At 44.8% G+C, this 18597-nt stretch overlaps 1 protein-coding gene across 1 annotated transcript in view; it reads left to right on the top strand.

Annotated features, from left to right (window-relative positions):
• The first annotated feature begins 1134 nt into the window (after nt 1–1134).
• The window catches only part of WNT3 (Wnt family member 3), a 47325-nt gene continuing 29862 nt past the window's right edge, over nt 1135–18597 (top strand). The window contains exon 1 of the mRNA XM_026864752.1: nt 1135–1215. Coding sequence (XP_026720553.1) covers nt 1136–1215 — 80 coding nt within the window. The 5' untranslated portion in view covers nt 1135. The remainder of the gene's footprint in view (nt 1216–18597) is intronic.

Raw genomic sequence — 18597 nt, 5'->3', positions numbered from 1 at the left:
GAAGGAAAATCAACTTTTTTTTGACTTCTCCCATTTCTTTGTCCCATTGTGTTGCATCATCCCCTAGATCTGATACTCTGACACAATAGCTCCTGTAAAAACAGTGTCTCTATGCAATAACAAAGGTTTTCAAGAAAAACCTTTGTTAGGTCTATTTGCAACTTTACACAAGTGATAGTCCTTGTGATTTTAATTTTTTTTTATTATTGCATGTGTGGGTTTTTTTAATATTTTAATCTTTCTGCATCCAGAGATGCACTCCACTAGAAATTCATTAATGGGACATCTTCCCATCTGCCTGCTCCACTCTCACCATGACATGGCATTTTTTCTCAATAGAAAACCAGGCTGCCACTGCTTCTCCCCGCCATCCGTTCCACCCACACACTTTGAAAAACCTGGGCAGTGCAGATTTCATTTAAATTTTATAACCAGTTTTGCCCACATGGCTCACATCAACACTTTCAGAGGGTTATTCTGCCTCTTTGGTGCTCCCATGAGCTCTGCCTCCTGCAAGGGTTAATGTTCACCTCCCTCTCCATCTAAAGAATAAGTTGTCTATCTCACCCCCACCGTGAGATTAAGCGCAATCACAGTCACCCTTCACCCTTACCTTGCAAAGTCTTGGCATGCCAAGCCAGAAGCAGGGTCTGTGCATCCTGGGTTTCTAAGTGAAATTAAAACCAAAAAATTAAAAATTTAAAAAAAACTAAATAAAAACAAAACACCAAAAATCTCACTGCCCCAGTAAAGTCTCTTGCAAAGGTTTGTCTGTGGAAGTGAGGGCTAGGAACAAAGTTGTGGGGTGGAGGGGGAGGAGAGCATGATTGACAGCCCTGAGCTGAGACTCATCCCTTACCTTGGGCCATGCGGTCTGATTGGCTGCCTGCTGACATCCCCAAGCCCTGCACTTTTTAATAGACGCTTTTGGATGATCTACAGGGAAAAGGCTTGGAGAGGTGTGTTTCTGACAAGCCAGAAAGTCATCCGCACTACAAGGGACTTTGTTTAACTCTTTTTTTTTTTTTTTTTTTTTTTTTTTTTTTTTCCTGGAAAGAGGGGGATTCTTCATTTTCGCACTTAATGTTTTTCTGAAAACTTCGCTGAGATTTTCCCCTTGCACCAGCCTGGACTAATGGATTACCACCTGCTTGGACTAATTTTATCTTTTCTCTTCAATGGCACAAAGGTCTTAGCTGGTTACCCAATTTGGTGGTAAGATTTCTTCCCTCCCCCCCTTCCCTCTTTCTATGATTGATTAATGAATTAATTAATTATTAGCTATGGGATTTGTGTGTATGCATGTCCCTTCCTTTTCACCCTTCACCCTGCTGATTTGGCCACAACTGCATGTTTGATTCTAGGCATAATTTCTTCAGATTTGACCAGTAATTAATGAAAAGTTTGGGGGTTATTTTTAGGGGCAATGTCTAGGTTTCCCTTTACGCAAATGGAGTCTTCCCCACCACTCTTAATTTCTCCATTTTCGCCTCTGTAGCAATAGGCATTTGTTTTAGATGTAAAAGATTGCATTTTTATTTTCTTGTGCAATAGGAATTTTGTCTGTTGCATAACTGTGTAGCAGGTATTTTCTCCCTTTCCATTAAGCTGTGATCGTTCCTTTAAAAAAATTAATTCTATTTTCTTTTTGGCTGCTGCAGTTTTTGGACTTCTTTCTGTTCTTTTGTTGTATTCTGTCATGTGAATTTAGTCCGGCAAATAAGCTGAGAACGCAAATGGCACCTGAAAAATATTCATTAGCAAAATTCCTCAAAGATAGATTTTATTCTTTTTAATTATGGAAATGTCACTTATTTCCTTGTACCAACAATAAAAATAATTTTTAAAAGAATAGGTTATATCTTATAATGTGGCTGATAAGTAACCTGAGTTACTTATTTTAAAAATAAACAGTATATAAATAAATATGTTAATGGAAGCACTTTAGAACAAAAAATACAGAATAAAACATTTCTGGTCATTTAAACACAGCAGACAGTGAGTTGCATAACAGAATATTTCAGTTAATTTCTCTCTTTATCGTGTAGGATTTCTCATTGGAATATATCTCGTTAAGTTTCTGTATGTGCCAGGTAGGGGCTGTAAGCCTAATGATCTGTAGGGCAAAGAGGGAGATGTTGGAATTTGGTGCTACTGAGATTCTTGGGTTATTTTCGCCTTTCCAGAAAAGTCTTTTTTTTAATTACTGAATTAGATCCTTTCAGTGCCAACATGGAGATGGCAAGAAGTAGGTGGGAGTGAACTTGGAAATGGACTGCCATGTCTGAGAATATTTAGAAATCAGAAGGGAAGACAATTTTTTTTTTTTTTTTTTAAATAATCAGCTTATTACTGTGGACTTTGAGATTGAAAATGTGCAGTTCCAGTAGAGAAAGACTGAGAATACAATGAGAAGTCCACACTCAGGAAGCGTTTAAAAGCTACGCAGGTTCATGAAATGGCTAAATCACAGCATGTTTTCCTGAAGAATTAAATTATTTCCTCACCCTGAGCGTGGCTGCCCAACTTCAGGTCCTAAGCCTGGGGCAGGGGAGCCTACTGAAATATAGACAGCATCACTTTGATTCCTTACATCCCTTTTCTCCTTCATCTGGGGACCGGCATGTCTGAATGGGTGTGCATGGTGGGTTGTAGAACAGGTCAAAATTACATGGCTGGATCTAAAGACAAGAATCTGCATGGGGCAATGATACCTTGCCGTGACATCAGCTCTCCCAGGGTCTCACCAGCTCCTGACCTGCTTCAGGCTTTGATATAAACCAGGATTTAATACCCAAATCAAGGAGGGTTTCCACTCTCAGAGCAAGGAACTGAAATCTTCTTGACGAAAAGGTCTGTTTTTTCCCCATGATGCAAAAACGTCTCAGTGAGCAAAATGTCCCTCCCTGTTTTCAGGAGAAGATGCTGCAGACAGGTGTCTGCCCCATGTCCCTGCCCTCTCCAAAATCTTTACAAGTTCACCCAAAATGAACAATACAGAGGACATGTAATACCGAAACACCAGGGGCATGGCAAGCAGCATCCATGGGAAAGGAGGGAGTCAAACAAGCTATCTGCAGAATTTTATTCAATAGATCTGCACCTTACATATTTTTTGGAGATTCTAGTAATACTGAAGTGCCAGAGACTCTCTGCTGCACTGGGGGGATATGATGAGTTGCCCCATGAAGGACTGGGAGACTATCCAAAATAGCATAGGATTTTAGAGTTTTCTTGAAGGCTGAGGGAGCGGAAATGCAGAAATATCTGGGCCAGGGCTCCCCGACTGCTCAGGCAGATACAATGCTTCCCACAGCACACAAAATTAAATATATCCTTCAGTCCCACTGAGGGCTTTGAATATCTGCTCTGCGGAGCTGAGATCTTATGCACAGTGTGCTCTAGCATGGTGTGATATCTACTCTTAAAAAAAAAAAAAAAATCATCCTTTTCCAGTTGTCTTCCTGATCCTCTGATCTTTAGGCAGGCACAGAGCAGACCTTGGGGAATGTCCCACTTGCAGGGTTCTACACACCCCAAAACAAGGCGAGGGAAGCAAAGATGTGACACAGCATCAGCCCAGTCCCCTGCACTGGCTCCTGCACCCCTCCAGACCAGGTTGGACCAGAGATCATCAGTGCTTCCTTATCCTCAGCTAAACCCATCTCTGCTAAATACAAGACATTCAGGAAGACTGTTCAGAACCCACAGACTGCTGACAGATAGTGTCCAGTCCTGATGGTGCAACCTTTCTGGATATTTTTCTACTGTCTAGGGAATATTTTGACAGCAAAATCAAAACAGATCATTTCTGCTTTGGGGCACAAATGGGAAAAACGTTTATTCCTGTAGTGGGGAAAAAGTGTCTAATGTGCACAAGGGAAAAAGTGCAATGAGAACAGGGTCTTGGCACCTTGTAAATGGGTTTAGGGGTGGCTGGAATAATCTGGCTCCTGCATAGTGCAGCCAGACAATGCCGGCAAGCACAACGTTGATGGCAGTGCAGGGGAAGGGATAAAAGCAAAAAGATGAAGTTACTGAGGGTTTGCACTGAGTTGTATTTTCAGAGGGGCCAGGAAGGCTGCTGACCATCTGGTTATATTATCTAGAGAGAGCATAACTCCACAACAGCCCTCCAGCTTGCACGCCGTCCTGCTGAAGGGAGGATCCTGCCCTTGGCCTCAGGGGTGAAGCGTTACTTGCAAGGCAGTGAGGCTCAAGGCATCAGCTCTTGGCTCGGGAGCAGCCTGGACAGGCAGCAACGCAAAGGGAGGACTCTGCAGTGCAAATCCAGATCTGCAGTGTCCCGGCTCACTGGTGGCAGCGGGAATGTGGAGCCACCGGGCTGCAAAGCCAAGGCGGGGGTTGGGGTGGGGGGGGTGTTGCAGTCCAGCCTGTTTGATTGCTAACAACTCCCTGACATCACCTTGTCCCTGACCAAGTAGCATTTTCCCGGGCAATGCCTGAGTAATGTCCAGGGGTAGCACAGGCTGTAGATGTAATCTTCAGTGAGCAGGGGTGGCATTTTGCCATAAGCCCAACCCTTCTTCACATGGTTCCATCTTATTACAGCAGTGAAAAGGAACAAATGGGGCACAGACGGGAAAAGGTCATCTAAATGCTGCCTGCTAGAGTGCTGACAAGAGGAGCTGAAGCCAACAAAAGCTTCCTCAGATACGTGTCCAACACTTCTGCTGTCTGGGTTATTGCTGCTAAAAGAGAGGCAAAGAAGGAAGAAATAGGCAGATGTCGTGAGTCCATGGAGACCAGGACTGCTGCTTTTCCAGACTCCGCCATACAGGGATGGTATGGATGGAAGCAAAGTGGGCAACGGGGCCGTGGCTGGCACCCCAGCAGTCATGGGTCATGCCAACAGCCTTTCTAGGTGCCAGCAGAATGGGTGGTGGTGACACTAATCACACCTGCAGCCATTTTTTTAATCCCAAATGCCCCAATGACAGTACAGATAACAGAGTCTGAGTCACTGGGGTTGGGAGGGATCAAGGTATGAAAGACTGGTCAATGCAGCCTATAGACAGACTGGTGGATGGGCCCAGAGATTTCTAGTAATGTCCTGAGAGAATTTAGATGAAAATCTAGTCCATACTCAGAGATGTGTCAGTGCAGGCCAACAGAGATATTGTGGCCCAGAAAAAAAAACAGGAACTGCTCCCAGGATGGTAATACACGTGCAGGGGCTGAAAAAGACAATCAGGGAGACAACTCCACCCATGAACTGAACAGAAACAGCAAATGCTCTCCTGTTCCATGAGCATCATTCACCAAAAAATCTTGAAAACCTCTGGTGTGTCACTAGCCTGGGGAAATAAGCCAGATTTGGAGTCATTGGTGTAAACAGGGAGTAAAAATATTCAGCCCCACTCCCCTCATCATTCCTCAAGACATAATATAAATAGGTCACTGCCCATAACTCTGACTCTCACCAAGTGCATTTTCCCATCCAGCACTTGCTGGCCTCTAAGCAAATGACTTGGCAACTGGAAGAATGGCTTTGTCCATCATATGTTATTAAATTTTATTTCTATCCCTCAGAAATGTTTTCAGGGGAAGCTGGAGGCTTTGGCACCTGGCTGAGGATCTCAGTGGCCTTGGGCCCCTAGGAAGCGGCAGATAGAAACTTAAAAACATGTTTTCACTGGTCCCACAGTAGCTTCCTCATTAGGAAAAACCTGTGTGTGAAAACCATTTGCATGTAGATGTAGTCTGAGATGACATGTAACTTGTCTTCTTCAGCTTTCACTGTTTCACCTCGCTGTAATGAATGGGAGACCTCATTCTCTTTGCAGCCTTTTTTTTTTTTCGTTTTCTAGAGGTTCAAAACATTTATAACCTGTAGCCTGTATTTTGTTACAGGCATGTGGCCCTTAAAGCTTTATTCAAAACAAATAAAATTGCAGTGCAGCATCAGACTATGAGAGTGGATTTCCTGATGCAAATCCAGCTGCTGTAGCCCTACAAAGGAAGAAAAAGACCCCACATATAATTTTCCTACAGCCTAAAATGCAGGCAAGTTATGGGGGAAAGTGACTAAGATAATGATGGAGTTTGTCAGTGACAGAGCTGACGGCACTCGCTGTGCAAGCCCAGAGGTGCTGCTCTGGCTCCCGGTCTGGTACACGAAGCCAAAGCACCTCTACCAGTGGCCTGCGCTGGCACGTGAAGCTCTGAACTGGAAGAGCTGACACATAAACCACACGTCGCCTTCTGCTGACACTGCTGCAGGGGTGATAACACCCGCCAGCGTCTGGTGGGTAATGCTGCAGACGGCTGCCCCTACATGTGTCAAAACTTGTCTGTAGGTGAAGCTACCTGGGGATTGCAGTGAGGCCAGAGGTAACAACGAGAGATGCTGGAGTGGCGTGTGGCTCTTCATGAAAAGAGCTGTTGGTAACTAAATAGCCACAAGCGTTCAGGATCTTGTGGTCTTAAAGGTTTTCTTTAGCATTTTACACAGGTAGGCATGGCTAGCAGGCATCCGTATCACCACCCTGCCAAATGGGATGGGTAGCCCGTGCCATGAAAGAAAGAGCTTTTCAAGCTGGAATTCAGATTCATCGTCTGTCCTGTACAGCAAACACACATGGGGTTCCCTAATCATTGCCCAAGGAGAGCTTCTGAGGATGTACAGCCTTGTGAACCTCAACATCCCTCAGGTGTTGGCAGAGTCTTAGCATGGCCCGGTGGTTTCTCTTGTTGGCTTTCTCTCCCCCTGCATGGCAGAGTGCAGTGCAGTGGAGTCCTGAGTTCAGCAACAGCTTCAAAATGCTACAAGAACACAACAGTACAGAGCAAGAAGAAATGTATGCACTTCCCTAAATATCAGGAAGTCTCCTTCCCTCAAAAACTGACGACTCATGTCTCCTGGAGTGTCCTGGTCCAGGGACCCACTCTGACCTGCAGGGCCAGCACAAGCCTGGAGCCAGATGAACACAGGGAGGAGACTGAGAAGTGTTTCTGCCCTTAAGTCAGAAATTTGTTACCAGTCCTGTAACTAAATTCAGACGTAAATTTAAGTGGTCACAAAAAGCTTTTAAGAGGCCATTTAATGGCAAACTGCTTTTCATTTGAATATTTCAGTATAAGCAGCATTCGACACGGAGCACCTTGCCTAAGGAACCTCATGAAAGAGCACTGGCAATTCAGGGGATACTCCCAGCCACCCAGTGCTCTCAGCTCAGGTGGTGTTGGGGATGCTGGAGGCCACCAACAGGCAAACTGACATGCCAGTTGTTCTACATGCTGGCTTACTTCCCCAGCTGTATGTCAACCCTCACCTTGATGTGGTCAGATAGAGACCAGGGTGTGAACCCCACCGACACAGTTGTGTGTATGCGGGCAGGGAACTGGTGTCAGTGGTTGACAGCAGGAATATGAACTCACAGTTGTGCTCATCACAAACAGAATGAACTGAGTGCTGGGCTACACTGGGAGGAGAAGTGTGGGCAGCAGGCTGAGGGGAGCTGCCATCCTCTGCTTGGCATTTGGGGCAACTGTAATTCTGTGTTGGGAAGTGTCCCCTTGCCAGCTCAGGTGTGATGCAGAGAGAGTGACCAGTGGGTGCTTTCAAGATGGTAAGGAGCTGGGGCACATGGCTCACCAGGAAGGGTGGTGGGACCCGGGATCATTTAGTCTGGCCAAGAGGAGACTGAGGGCAGTTCAACAGCAGCCTGTGGCTTCTTGAAGAGCTCTTACAAATATGATAGTGTAATGCTGAACAATATAGCAAAGGGCAACTGCCACAAGCTGGGACTTCAGAGGTTTCTGCTTGCATGAGGAGACCTGCCTTGCTCAGCACCTGAGCCAGGTGTTCATGGGGGGAAAGAGGCTCTGCCCTTGGACATTTGCAAGACTGAACTGCATGAAGCCCTGCCGGCCCCGGGCTGGTGCTGGGGAGTGTTCTACTCTGCGCAGGTGCTTGGACTAGAGACTTTCAGGGACCCTCTCAACCATCATTTCTTTGAGTGTGATAAACACTTTGCTGAAGCCAACAGCAGTGCTACTAAAGATGCAAAGTGTTAGACAGGTCCTGGATTATTCGATCTCCAGAGTATGTTTAATGGGGAGTGGGGCCTTCATTAGCACCCTAAGCACAACTAAACAACTCTCACCCATGTGACAGCCCAAGGCTTACGATGGCAACATATGGCCCAACACACCATGCCAAGGAGAAACCTGCTGGTCACTCATGCCACGCTGCTGTATGCACACATCCTCTGTGCCCAGATATGAGTCACTGCCACTCCAGATAGGTCACGACAGGTCTTTAGCTAATGCTTTCTGGCTGCATCTATCTTGGCTCTGTTGACCTCCAGCTCCTGTGACGCAGTCACTGCAGATTACTGGGTGTGTGAGCCAAGGGGAGATGCAAGAATGGCTTCAGCCCTTCCTCCCTCTCTGCAGGCACAGTACAGAGCAGTCTGAGCCCTCGTTCACTAAATCACTTCTGAATTTAAATTACACTTTCAGAGTTTAGCTGACACTTTGAGGGCACTTGTTTTCCACTGTTGTCCCAGAGGCCAAATGAACACTGCCCACACACTCACTGGGGCTGGTAACCAGGAGGTAGAAGGTTATGCTCCACCTGACATTGGTGATCGGATCTCAGTGATGCTCATCAGGCCCTTCCACTGCCAAGTCAAACAGTTCAACCTGAACTATTGGCTGGATTTTGTATGGAAAGGCAGGAAAATGTTCGAGTAACCAGTGTTAGAAATCTAAAAAGCAAACTTAAAATACAAAATAATAAAGATTAAAAATTGTGCTGTGTACCAAAAATATGAAGATATAATGCACAGCACTTTGAATTATCTCAGTCATGTATTCATCTGAAAAACATCTTCATCTGATGTGTGCTACAGATCTCAGTTTCCAAGGTGCACAATAGGCCAGCCATCTAGAAATACACCTCGTCTACTGCTCAGGCACAGAAGTTGTTGGTGCATCTGCCAACAGAAATCTCAATGCAAGCAAGTATCCCTTTTCCATCATGAGAACCAAGCTGCTCTAAGCAGTGCATGCTTAACATATAAAAATCAGTCATCTGGGTTAGCGATGGCATTTGTTTAGATATGTCTCACTGCTAACACCCTCTTAGCACTGCACATCTGATTTGCATGGCTTGTGTTGAGTCAAAGTAGTATCTACGGCAATTTGGCTCAACTTGAACCTGTTTTGGTATTTTTGCCAGGCCTGAGTAAAGCATCCTAGGCACCTCCAGTAGGAGCCTTAGCAGCTGCTAGCTGCATCTTCCCACTGGCCGGTGTCTGGCTGGTTTCAGTATATGACGGCATATCAAATAGGGAACATTTCTGAGCATTAAAATAGAAAGAATTCTGGATTCAGAGTCCAGCCATTCAAGAGTATGGATACACCCCAAGTTCTTGACGAAAGTCAAGGCCTTTGTCCATTCAAGAAATACATCTCAGTAGCTATTATCATTTTTACAACATTATGCAGCTCACACCAAAGGATTTTTGAAGATGGCTTAATGGATTTTATTCGTGTCCATATGGATATGGGCATGTCTCGGGCGATATGATCGAATCTGGAAATAAAAATCCAGTAGGCTGGCATTCCTTCTCTGTGTAACCATACTCTTACTCTCAGTTTCCTAAAAGCAATGGCTCTAAATGGAGCCTGTAATGGAAATCGTGCTCAATGTGGCATAGCTCTAAAAAGTTATAAGCTACTTCTCAAAATACTGACTCACAGCAAGAGAATTGCAGTGAGATTTCTTTCACAGAAAGGCAGGATCCTACTGTATGCAAATCACCAAGGCATAGTCTGTGGATACCTGTCCACAAGGTAGATCCCCAGAAAGTCTACTTTAGGTCTGATTTTGGAAAGGATGAAATCACTGGTCTCTTTCCTCTGCTGGTAGATGGAGCCACCCAATGTCTGCAGACTAGACACCTATTTTCCACTGGCTGTTGTTGGAAAGAGACAAATTTGATGTTCACCAACTCCTACATATGTTCTCATTCTTCTTATTACTCTTCTTCAGTTCCCAACACCACTCAGTGGGTCTATCAGAGATTCCCCTAAAGGATCCGAAATGGGAAGAATTTGTCAGGAACTCGGCTGTAAAATTTACAAATCCCATATATAGTCAGTTATAGCTCATGTTCCTTAAATTACTCAAAGTTTAATTTTAGCCTTCTGTTGGCAGACGCAATCTTAATTTTGTTGACCCGATCTGAGGTTCATTTTGTATCTACAAGTGGAAGTGGTTTAATTTTACTCAAGTTTGTAGGTAATATTACAGTGATACTGGCTGTAATGAAAAGCTTCTGGTATCAGTCTATGTTATTTAAGGCTGTTGAAGTTTCGGGGGAAAAAAGCCATATCTGGATGGGGCATAGGTGAGAAACTGTGTCATGACTGACACTTAGTGCCTTTTTAACACTATGGACTGTGTAAGATTTGCAGTTTTTCCCGTGATAATACCTGAAAAGAAAGTTTAGGACTAGGCATATCTTGAGAATTCCCACCTCTTCCAGTCCAGAAGCTCTCCGTTTCATACTGTTAGGAGTGTAGACAGAACTGCTTAAAAATTCCAAACTAACCCCAGAACAGGAAGTATTTGCAATACTCTGGGTAAGACAGTGGTCCTTTACAAATATATCTTGTCTTCCTTGTCTAACTCATGACCCTAGCTAGAGGATGCCTGTTTCCAGATCGTACATCCAACATATTCAGTAGACAGATAGGCTGGTGCTGGTGCATGTTAGTCAAGAAACCTCCATTGTCACCTCAGAAAGAAACTGCAAGCTATCCTTGGCCGAAAGGGCTCCTACTGCACAGGCTTGAAAAATTGAATATTTACCCTGTAACAAAAATGATCATCACCAGGACTGTTACTGTAGTTGCTTTGCTGTCTCTGAAAACATGAAAGAGCTATGCTTTGATAAGCAAATTTGCTATGATAAAGGAGCCAAACTTTCTAATTCCTTTTCTAAAGATAGGTTTCCTGATTTGCTAATTTGCTAATTTGTCTTTTTCACTATTCTCTGAACTTGTCTGTTTTTAATTAATCTTACAAATCTAATCAAGTCTAACTGGCACCTTTCCCAGTATTTGCACCTTTCATTTCTGAAAGAAAAACACATTCCCTGAGCCCCTCTAGCATCGCATTGGCTCAGACACTGGAGATCTTCTTCTGCCTTTTCAGCAAATAGATCTTGCAAGTTTAAAACAGAAGGGGTTAGTGTTGGGTGATAAAATCTTGATTTTTAAAATTATTATTATTATTATTATTATTATTATTATTATTATTATGCCATTTCTATGTCTCATAGTAATCCAGTTTTCCTGCAGCTACTTTCTAGATATTGTGAAGAACTGTAATTAAGAAATTTGCAGTGATCCCTGAAAAATGTCACAGGGGCTTTTCACAGCTCCAGTGGAGTCCTAGCAAGTGCCCCTCAGCCTCTTACTCCTCCAACTGGAGATATCTGCAGTGCAAGTAGCTTCATCTTAGGTAGTTGTCTTACGGACAGTGGCACATTTGCTGCATGGGTTTTACTTACAGAGGTCTAAAATGAGATCAGTACTTATTTTTCTCCTTGGACTGTTGTGAAAGACCAGGACAGCTGAAATGTCTGCAGTACATCGGATGACTCTCATCATCTGCATATACAATGCAGCTGAGTCCAGACTTATCTGCTAACCTCATAAAATCATTAATTTTCTTGTAGGATTTACTCTTCCAGCCTCCAGCCCAGATTTCAGCTAATAGCAGAGATAGCCAAGGCTTCAGCTGTGCAACCATCACTGATCTGGTTTTTCACCTGATTTCCTAATAGATGTTTCCCAAGACTGCTGATGCTTTCAGTACTTAAGGGGGTTTTGTTTGTTTTCATTGTTGCAAAAGATTTTCAATTGTCTTTTAAAATTCTGAATTATTATTGCATTGTATGTGCTCTGGCCTCATTATCTTTGGTAACAACCAAATCACCTTTAATAAGTTTTTAGTGAAATCCATCTGATTTCTGCTTGATAAGTAGTTTGTGTAGTACACTGAGTTACGGTTATCTCTATATTTTTACTTTTCATTTCAATTTCCTCACTTTTTCCTGTAAATCTCCTAAAAATAATATCTCCAGAAACAAATATCTCCTTTGTGGCTTTTGTGGGGCAACAGTGGTGCAATGTTCAGGAACAGAGTTTTGGCGACTTAAGTTGTACCAAACCCCCTGCAGGAGTCTCACCCCATGTCTCCAGGCCGTGTCTGCAGTCTTCACAGTGTTACCATGAACAGTGGTCTCATACCTTGGGGGCAACCCTTACTCAACCTTTGATCAGATAAACGAGAGCTTGCACAAACACACTACAGGGGGAATTAGGAACAGCCAGACAACAGGGAGACACACTGGTGATAGCACTGTCATCTACACACTAAATGATCTAGTTCTTGAAAATCAGCCTTTTATACCCCGAGGACACAATGAATCTTCCCAGATGCTCAGAAATTATATTACCCATTTAGCACAGCTGTTCCCGGAGCTGAGGCAGACACGCATTGGCCATGGTGGTGTCTCCCACCATACCACCCGTACCACTAGTACTACTGCTACTCCAGTTACCTGCGCTGCAACAACTACTTTGGTTTAGTCTAATTCAGGAGGCCTGGCTCAAAGTGTTGTAGTTATATTAGTAACAAAATGATCAATACAGTATCCATAGTCTTAACAGTCTATGAGTCTTGAGTCTTTGGTGCCCAACCCTGTCTGAGTTTTAGCTGTTCTTATCTCTCATTCCCTTCAGCCCAGAATCCCTGTCATCCAGCGACCGGAAAGCTGGACCATGCAACATGGCTTGGTGACAGCTGGTGAGGCTCCCCCATGGATTAGGTTTTGGTGGAGAAAATACCTGAGGTCTATGTTGAGTCGTGAGACCTTGGCTATTAAGTGTGCGCTGGTTTTGCTGCATGGGTGGAAGTCATACACAAACGAAAAACAGCTTTCTGGTGTGGTTGTGAATGTTTTGAATTCAAGGCTTCTTGGTAACACATGAAAAATTAACAACTGGGTATAAAGAATATCCACTGCATAGTGGAACTACTTACATTATAAAACTTTTCTGTAGGAAAAGATGTAGATGTTAAATAACATTTGCTTCGGGGTTGCATTTTTAGCCTTTGTTTCTTGAGTCATATCAGGCTTCAGGGTATCACTAATGAATTTTCAGTAATAAGTCAACAGCCTAGTCCTGCCTGGCCTTACACATTAGATCACCTAATAGAGGGTCCCCATCCCTCCATCCAGTTCCCCAGGATGCTTTGAACTCAGTTAAGCTCAGTAGAGCTGGTATTGGCCAGAAAAAAATGCCAGAGCCTCAATTTAAAAGAATAAATTTCTCTGCAATGGTCAAGCCTGTAAGAAAAGGTATAATTTTTCAGAATTATTTTCTCTATTCCTGACCAAAAACTCTAAGAGGAAAGGATATTTCCCATTATTCCAAATCAGATTGTTTGCTAAAAAATATGGAAAAGGTGATTTTTTACGTTGGTAGGGAACTGGCAGTAGAGTTTTGCAAGAACACACACTGTCCAACATATTCAAAAGGATTGCAGTGGGGGAACAGTGATGTGATGAGGTTTGCAAATGTAACACGTTGTTCAGGGTGGTCCAACATAAAGGTGACCACAGAAGACAGGAATGGATGATGCTCTGGATAATAAAAAGACAGATTAATTGCAAATGACTGTGAAGTAACGCAAATTGGGAAAGGATGCCAAAGCTGCACAGCACTGATGTAGGTTAGACTTTCTATTACAACCACCTTGGAAACAGGCATTACTATGGACAGTTCTTTGCACTTGGTAGCTTGGTGCTCAGTAGAACTGTACAACATCCACAAGCTTTGCACCTTGCTGCTCTCTCCCTTGCCCGGATTTCTGGGACCATGTTGGCTGATAGGTGATAGAAAAGGTCTGTAAGGAGCTGTTGCTGGATTTGTTCTCAAAACAGAAAATATCAGCATGTAATTATTTCAGTCACTGTTTTTTTATTAATGAATCCTGAGGTCTGTCTGTGATCTGATCATTGCATTTCCCAAAACTGTTATATAAAATGAGAAAAACACACAAACAAGCCAACAGCATCAAGGAACTGGAAGGGTTGGGTGCCTTCAGATGAGGAGACAATATTTAGATTTGCAGCTTGGAGAAAGTAATTACAAGTGAATACAATACAGATCTCGTAGGTCATGAGTGATGACAAGAGTGTGCCTAGGAAAAGGTGTTTATTTGTCAGGCTATAAGAACCGGTTGTGGGTTAACCCAGGTAGGCAGCTAAGCATCACACAGCTGGTCACCCCCTGCCAGTTGGATGGGGAGAGAAACAGAAGGGTAAAACTATAAAAACTCATGGGTTGAGATGAGAACAGTTTAATAGATAAAGCAAAAGCTGCGTGCACAAGCAAAGCAAAATAAGGTATTATTCAATACTTCCCACCAAAAGGCAGATGTTTAGCCATTTCCAGGAAAGCAGAGCTCCCTCATGCATCATGGTTACTGGGAAGACAAATCCCGTAACTCCAAACATCCTCCACTTCCTCCTTCTTCCCCAGCTTTTCTATTGGTTGTTAATGTATCACAGAGTGGGGCATCTTCAGCATGAGTCACCTCCCCTGGTGATGTTCCAAAATTTCTGCCTTCTTGATAGTCCATGATGACTTCCAGTATTCCTCGGTCATCAGGGTTCCCCATTCAAGCCCATTATCAGTGCAAGCCGCTTACTCCATGTCGTGTCGGTGGCATGATGCGTAGAGGGGACCCTCCCCTGGAACTTCCAGCCTAGCACCGGCAACTGAAGTGCCACGAGGAGCTGTGAGTCAGAGTGGCTCAAACCCCTTCATATGCTGATAATATCTCTTTTTCATTTGGAGGGTATAAAGTACATTTCTCACATCTTGTCCTGTTTGGATCGGCCCAAGGGCTACCGCATGAACTATCTCCTGTTTAATTTGTTCAGAGGGTTATTACTGCTCCCCAGTGAAATTATTGGCCCTTGGGTTTAAAATTTACTGAGAAAAGTGTGTAATTAACTTGTGAAACCTGTTCCTAGAGAGCACTGTGGAGGCTACATATACCATGGAGTGAGAAGTGGCTTGGAGAAAATTACTGAGAATTACGTCACCAGTAATCCTTAAGCACGATAGTCCAGAGCTAACCTTCAGGAAATCCCACATCCCATCACTGCTGGAACCTTCATATAATGGGCAAAGCCATCTTTTATCCTTACTTGTTTCTCATGGTGTTTCCTATATAGTTGAGATTACCTGTGAAGGAGGCAGAATGCTGGCTACACTGACCTTTGGAGCAGAGCCAGTGTGTCAGCCCGTTCAGTATTTTCTGCAATATTCATGGCAGTTTGTGTCTCATATCTTTCTAGAGCCCATTACCCCTCCACTCTGAGTGCTGCTTTGCTCTCAAGGGAAAGAGAACGGTTGTAATTTTTCACCACAATAAACCATCAGAACCCATTCTAGATCTGGTTTCCAGAAGATTCAGTTCAGCTTTTCAATGTTGTATCTGACATAAAACACTTTAAGATCCAGTTCATCCAGATGAGACAGAACTAGGTGTCTTAGTCTCAGCTACACTGCCCAGGATGGACAGAGCCAAGCTCAGTGCTAGACCATGGCACGCACTGTCCCCTGCTAGGCCAGGATATGTCCTTCTTGGGGTAACCTCGACTGTTTATAGGAGCAGAATGACCCCTGTTCTCTTCAATCCTGGTCTCAGTGCACAGTGAAGGACTCTCCAAAGGGAGGCAGCCCAGGCATCCACGTTAGATCACCCCCCAGATTATGGGACAGCTGGGTGGACACAGTAATTCTCATCCACGGTGTTCAACTGGATGTTCCTATAGTATCTGAGCATTGGGTAGATGCTTTTTGGTGGCAGAGTTGGCGGTTTACAGTGGGTGATTTCCAGACAGTTGGCACTAACCACTTATTGAGGTTGACCACCACCAGGACCTCTTCAAAACAACACCCCAAACTGGAGGCATGTGGAGAGGGCTTGGCTGGCCAGCAAGGGCTGACCAGCATCCCTGATGGCCTGGGTGGAGAGGTCTCTTTTCCTTCCCTCAATTTCTGTGGTGCTCCGTTCTGGGTTGAGTGTCCCACGACTTCCGCCTCCCTGGTAGGAAATGTTTCCCTCCACCAGTGCCAGCTTTGGGAAAGGGGCAGGAAAGGAATGTGAATCTGAGTGGTGGGTTATTGTTTTGCTGGGAATGCCTCACGGGCAGGACTGGGAGTGGGAGGGATAGCGAGGGGGCAGCAGCATCAGCAAACACGGTGGCCTTGGTCACATGCAAATCTACAGCCCTGCCAGGACTCGCTGATTTGGAGGGAGCAAGTCTCCAAACAAATTTCAGCGTCTCTCTTTGGAGGAAAGGTTTTGCAGTGCTGAAAATCTTGCTGTGTTTATTGCGGTCACAGCCTGGAAGCCTCCATTTGCATATGCAAATCATATGCATTTATGTAAATTCCTGGGAGAATAATATTATCACAGTCCCTGCAGAATGGATTCTCTCCCATGGCAAATCACTTGATTGTGTTTTCTAAACTGAGAGTGGCATTGCTTTGACCAGGCATTACTGAACATAACATTTATATCTGATACACGGAACAATAAAGCAGCCCAGTTCCTGGACACACACCCTTGTCAGCAACTTTATTCAGGCTGCATTCGTTAGGAAGAGAAGCAGACTCCAGCTCCCAAGCCCTGCCCCCCCCCCTCCATCCTTCCAGCATTTGCTGGCAAATAAGTCAGAGCAGAACCGTGTTCGATGCCAAGACAAAGGGGTGGAGGCAGATGCCAAATCACTTTCAAGCCCATGACAGAGCCCTGAGTCACCCAAACTGGAGCAGCTCTCCCAGAAAGGGCTCATCTTACAAAAGTGCTGTTGCTGCAGCAACACTAATCCACGCGCCAGTGGGCAGAGAGATAATGTAAGGGATGCAACAGCAGATTCGTTTGCTCAATGCCGTGCTCAGACAAGGGGAAATTATAGTAATGTAGAGGGATCTGCTTGCTCTGTTATGAAGCCCTTTGTTGCAGGGACTCCTCAGGCAAAGGGCTTCAGACATTAGAGGGAACCAGGAGCAGGTGAATGGCTCCAGTCTGACCCCTCTCTCTGCTCTCTGGCTGGGAAATCCCACAGACGAGCAAGAGGGGCATTTCACAAAGGTCCCTTCACTGTCTGAGCTGGGAGAGGGGCTTCACAAGGCCACTTGAGGCCCTAAGATCTCAGCTGGACTGTGCATCACACCCAGTCTGCTCTGAGGAGCGTTCAGGTCCTGTCCCTGATACCTCCCTAGAAATCACTCACATCACCAGCAGGCTCCAAGGTCATCAGTGCCACAGCAAGGACCCTTCTCTGCACACCCCTCCAATCCTGCTCTGCTCCAGGGACTGTCTTGCTCCTGCACTGCTGCAAGGAAGGTGCTTCTATGGCCAGGCAGGTAGTGTGGTCATCATCACTAAAGTGGGCTAACATGAAAAACATATGCAAATGTGAACATTGGTTGATTGGATCTGTTGAGGAAATACCTCACGAAGTTTCACAAGATTTGGGGTGGGCTAATTGGGCCTCTTTCTGCCTGCTCACTCACCCCATGGCCAAGCAGGGGGTGAAAGCCAATTGCCCCACCAGTGGAGCTGGAATTAGACTTTCCCAGGGCTCAGATTTACCCAGCTCAGAAAGCAGAAATAGGCCTGGGGAGGAAGCAGCAGTCACTCAATGATAGGGAAAAGGGATGACAAGAACAGATAATGGTTGGCAACGTGTTAGTATGGAAGCACCAAGCATGGTGAACGTGGAGGTCAGGATCATGCAGAAAGAGGCTGGCTCCAGGGGAGTAAAGGCGATACAGAGGCTGCAAAGAGGGTTGGCAGTAGCAAAGGACATGGGGCCAGGCTGTGGACAGGACAGCTGCGGATAAAGTACATCGAATGACTCAGGAGAATATAACAGAGCTGGGGAGACAGTTGGGGCTTTAAAGGGAGGGGACATGGCTCAGGACACAAATAGGAAGAGATACATGGAGATCAGCAGGTAGAAAAAGAAACCTTTCAGTATCTGCAATAGGGCTTGGGGGCAGAGGGGTAGGGGAAGGGATGGTTTGGAACAGAAAAACAGTGGGTGACATGAGAAGAGGGGAGAAGAGTGTTGCAATGATCAAAGGGAAGGGGGAAAGTCCAGGGATAGGAGATTTATGAAGGAAGAAAACTGGGACTGAGCGAAGGGAGTGTGGACAGAAGATACTTTTGGAAGGAGACATTCTCCCATCAGAAAGCGAATGACTTTTAGGGTTGGATTTTCAATGGGTGATGCTGGGTGATAGTACCCAAATTGGAAACAAAAGGTTTTCTATGCCAGATGTTAAAAAAGCACAAGGTCAGGAAGTTTGAGATTTTTGCCTTGACAGTTCCTATCTTAGTACTGACGAGGGAAGACACAGGAAGGAGAGAGAAGTGAGAGATGTTGAGGAGAGTAAGAACAGCCCTGGCAGTTACACTGGCTCTGGACAGACAGATGACAATTTCAGCTCCCAACTGTCTAA

The sequence above is a fragment of the Athene cunicularia genome (genome assembly GCF_003259725.1).
Source record: "Athene cunicularia isolate RWA chromosome 27 unlocalized genomic scaffold, athCun1 chr27_part1, whole genome shotgun sequence".
Taxonomy (NCBI): domain Eukaryota; kingdom Metazoa; phylum Chordata; class Aves; order Strigiformes; family Strigidae; genus Athene; species Athene cunicularia.
The sequence above is the reverse complement of the archived record's forward strand: the minus strand, read 5'-3'. Positions and strand labels throughout refer to the sequence as shown.